The 3,953-nt window shown below is 35.6% G+C and overlaps 1 protein-coding gene across 1 annotated transcript; it reads left to right on the top strand.

Annotated features, from left to right (window-relative positions):
• Nucleotides 1-843: 843 nt before the first annotated feature.
• Nucleotides 844-3,432, top strand: LOC142520093 (cysteine protease RD19A-like). The gene is made up of 4 exons (XM_075623063.1): nt 844-1,335; nt 1,668-1,787; nt 1,865-2,111; nt 2,932-3,432. Exons 1-4 carry the CDS (start codon nt 874-876, stop codon nt 3,207-3,209), a joined length of 1,107 nt encoding a protein of 368 aa, XP_075479178.1. The 5' UTR covers nt 844-873; the 3' UTR covers nt 3,210-3,432.
• The last annotated feature ends 521 nt before the right edge of the window (nt 3,433-3,953 follow it).

Genomic DNA, 3,953 nt, shown 5'->3' with positions numbered 1-3,953 from the left:
CAAATGTGAAAATATCCGTTCTGAAATCCTTAACATTAATTTATTTTATCATATCTATCATCATATGTTATTAACTGCTCAAGTATAAATTTTTTGTAGAATTATTTTATTTTATAATGAAATACCCCAAATAAAAATATTATTTTAAAATTTACTCAACATGTCTCCCTGTCCAATAATATTAAATTTATTCTAAAAATATATATTATATTTTTATTCTAAAAATATATATTATATTTTCTTCTAATGGAATATAATATATTTCAAAATAAGCAAAAACTTGCGTGAGACGGTATGAGAGTCGTATTTTATGAGACATATCGCTTATTTGGGTCAACCATTAAAAAATATTACTTTTTATGGTAAGAGTGTTACTTTTTATTGTGAATATCGGTAGTGTTGACCCGTCTCACAGGTAAAGATTCGTGAGATCGTCTCACAAAAAATATATTTTTACTAAATATATTTATTAATGTAAACTAATGATCGACATATACGAAACTTGTGTTATGTAATTTTTTATTTTTAAAGTCGAACAACATAAGGCATGATTCAAGATTAATTAAAAGTATATATATATATATATATATATATGAAGTTGATATTTATACTATATTTTATGTTATTTAAAATATGTTCAAATTTATTAAAAATATATATATATAAAAATGAAATATAAATATATATATATATATATGTGTGTGTGTGAAATGATCTGTGTATTATTAAAAGATAAGAAAATTTACTGGTGAATTATATGCATACGGAATCGACCAAACATTATGCCACGTGTCATCATCCGAGAAGCCATCCCCACTCACCCACCCACCACTATAAAGTCAGACCAATAATACCAAAACAAATATCTCCCCAATGGCAGCCCTTCCTCTCCTGCTTGCTCTCGCTCTCCTATCCTGCGCGCTTGCCGCCGCCGTGCCCGTCGTCGCGGACGACCCTTTGATCCGTCAGGTGGTTTCCGATGGCGCGGAGGCCGTAGACAGGCTGCTGCACGCCGAGCACCACTTCTCGCTGTTCAAATCCAAGTACGGGAAGTCGTACGTCAGCCAAGAGGAGCATGACTACAGATTCTCCGTGTTCAAGGCTAATCTCCGCCGCGCCAAGCGCCACCAGCTTCTGGATCCCACCGCCGTCCACGGCGTCACGAAATTCTCTGACTTGACTGTGGAAGAGTTCGAGAAGAGCTACTTGGGGCTGAACAAGAAGCGGCTGAAGCTTCCGGCGGATGCGAACAAGGCAACGGTGCTACCTACCGATGATCTTCCGAAGGACTTTGACTGGCGAGATAAAGGCGCCGTTACCGCCGTTAAAGATCAGGTCTTTACTTTCTCATATATATTGATCGATCCACTTAGGCTGATTTTTATTTGAGCTAGTTTGTGTGATGAGATAGGTTAAAGTTGCAATTTTATCATGATATATCAGAGTTTAGATCTGCGAGATTATGTGGTAGAAAACTCATAGTTGAGTCATCCATTGATATATCTACGTCAATTTACATCACCTAACAAGACTAGTTTAGAAAGTTTTGGGTACACACACAATTAAATCACTGAAATTATGGAAACAAAAAGAAGGAAGAATTCAAGATATTTGATTTCCATTGATGGGCATGTGATGAAAGTTTTTGGGTGATGGTATTCCATTAGGGATCATGTGGGTCGTGCTGGTCGTTCAGCGCGGTCGGGGCGTTGGAAGGAGCAAACTTTCTGGAGACAGGAGAGCTCATCAGCCTCAGCGAGCAGCAGCTAGTGGATTGTGATCATGAGGTTTGCATTGTTCTCTTCTTGCCTTCCGCCATTTGATCACGACTAATTGCTGCTTTTTTGTGCTTGTATTTACCTAGTGTGATCCAGAAGAGGAATCTGACGGTTGTGATGAAGGGTGTAATGGTGGATTTATGAACAACGCCTTTGAGTACACTCTCAAAGTTGGCGGGCTTCAAACGGAGAAAGACTATCCATACACCGGAAGAGATGGTGTCTGCAAACTTAACAAGAACAAGATTGTTGCGTCTGTGTCGAACTTCAGTGTGGTCTCGACAGATGATGATCAAATTGCTGCCAATCTGGTGAAACATGGCCCTCTTGCAGGTAACCCATAACTTCTTCTCCAAAAACTCAATAGTTACTTTTGATTTTACTTTGTTCTACATTTGCTATAGTAGAATCCACTATTTTTTCAAGAAATTATGTGCCTGGAAATGAAACGAAACGGAACATAGCCTGTATAGTTTGTGGTTTTGATAGTCAACTAGGATGAGGATGGATATAACAATGGGGTGAATAATGAAAGCTGAAATCTCAAATAAAAGGAAAAAACCCTTTTAGCTGCACGTGTAACACAGCCCGTTAATTGTCTTAGTTGCATATATGAACTTGAACAATTCTCTCTTGGAGCTAGCTTTTGAGTTGAGCTAGATTCAAATTTTAATGTTAACATAGTATCATGGAACAAACCCACTGTTATGTATTGGACTGTCACTAGTTGGGTCATTTGTAAACTTCACGCTCCAGATGTTTATTCGTGATTGTGTAAGTTCTTCCACGTCGGTTAGATAAAATTATTGAGAATTGTATATATGGACTTGAACAAAGACTTGGACAATTATCTCCCTTTCAGCTAGTTTTTTGGGGATGAGTTAAGTCGAAGTCTTAATCTTATTCGCTAGAATAATGATCTGATATACGACGGATGAAAACTCAAGAGAAATTGCATTCAATTCATCACTGGTTGGAAGGCAATCATAATAATCTAAGTCGATAATCGTTTAACTTCATGGTATTCGAACTACAAAATTTTGAGAGACTGGTGAGAAATATGTCTTATTCTTTTATCATAAATTTTGTATTAATTTACCAACTATGTGTCAAATCTCTGAAAACCCAATCCCATATCTGTTCTGTGCTGCAGTGGGAATCAATGCAGCTTGGATGCAAACGTACATGAAAGGAGTCTCATGCCCATACATTTGCACCAAGAGGATAGATCACGGTGTTGTATTGGTTGGATACGGTGCCGCAGGCTATGCTCCTATTCATTTCAAGGACATGCCTTACTGGATTATAAAGAACTCGTGGGGCGCCAACTGGGGAGAGGATGGTTATTACAAAATCTGCAGGGGTCATGATATGTGCGGCGTGGAGTCGATGGTTTCGACCGTGAGTGCAGCTACTACTACCTCAGATTGAGTTGTGAAACCATTAGCCTTGTTGAAGTATCTGATGTATATAATAAGTGCAAGTATGTATCACTAGTCATTATCTGCTCTTACCAACTATTCCAAAGCCATCTCTTTTCAGGCTCTTACGAAGAAGATAGTCTATATGAATGTAAACTGGGATTTACTTGTTTGTATGGGATGTATGTGCACTTTCTGTATTGTATTTTATGTCAAGATAATTTGTGTTTTCATGATTCTCTGCTCTTTACTTTTTAAAATTTGAGTTATTTCAATTAGACTATAGATATTTACAAAATTAATAAGAAATCAATAAGAATAAAAAATTAGATATATAAATTAGTAAACTAAACATAGAAAGAATAAAAAAAATGTGATATAGTTTATCTCAACAATATTATCATATAAAAATATTATAATGTCTATATTAATAATTTTTAACATTTCATCCGACTGTCGTTATTCAATAAAAGCATATCAACATTAATAAATATATATGAATATATATTTATAAACACACACACACATATATATATATATTAGAATATATATTATAATTTAATTGAGTATTAAGGTCGGATATGAATAGGAAACAACCAGATCCTCCTCCATCTTCGAACTTGAAAATCCACCAACCCGACTATCCTATTATTTCTGATTCGAACCACGATACCTTCAATTATATTAGAAATATATGAATATTCTCAAATATAATATCATATGTGAATTTTGGAGAAGTGAGATGTGGGAAGAT

The sequence above is a fragment of the Primulina tabacum genome, chromosome 12, assembly GCF_025594145.1.
Source record: "Primulina tabacum isolate GXHZ01 chromosome 12, ASM2559414v2, whole genome shotgun sequence".
NCBI lineage: Eukaryota > Viridiplantae > Streptophyta > Magnoliopsida > Lamiales > Gesneriaceae > Primulina > Primulina tabacum.
This window is presented reverse-complemented; position numbering and strand designations above follow the sequence as displayed.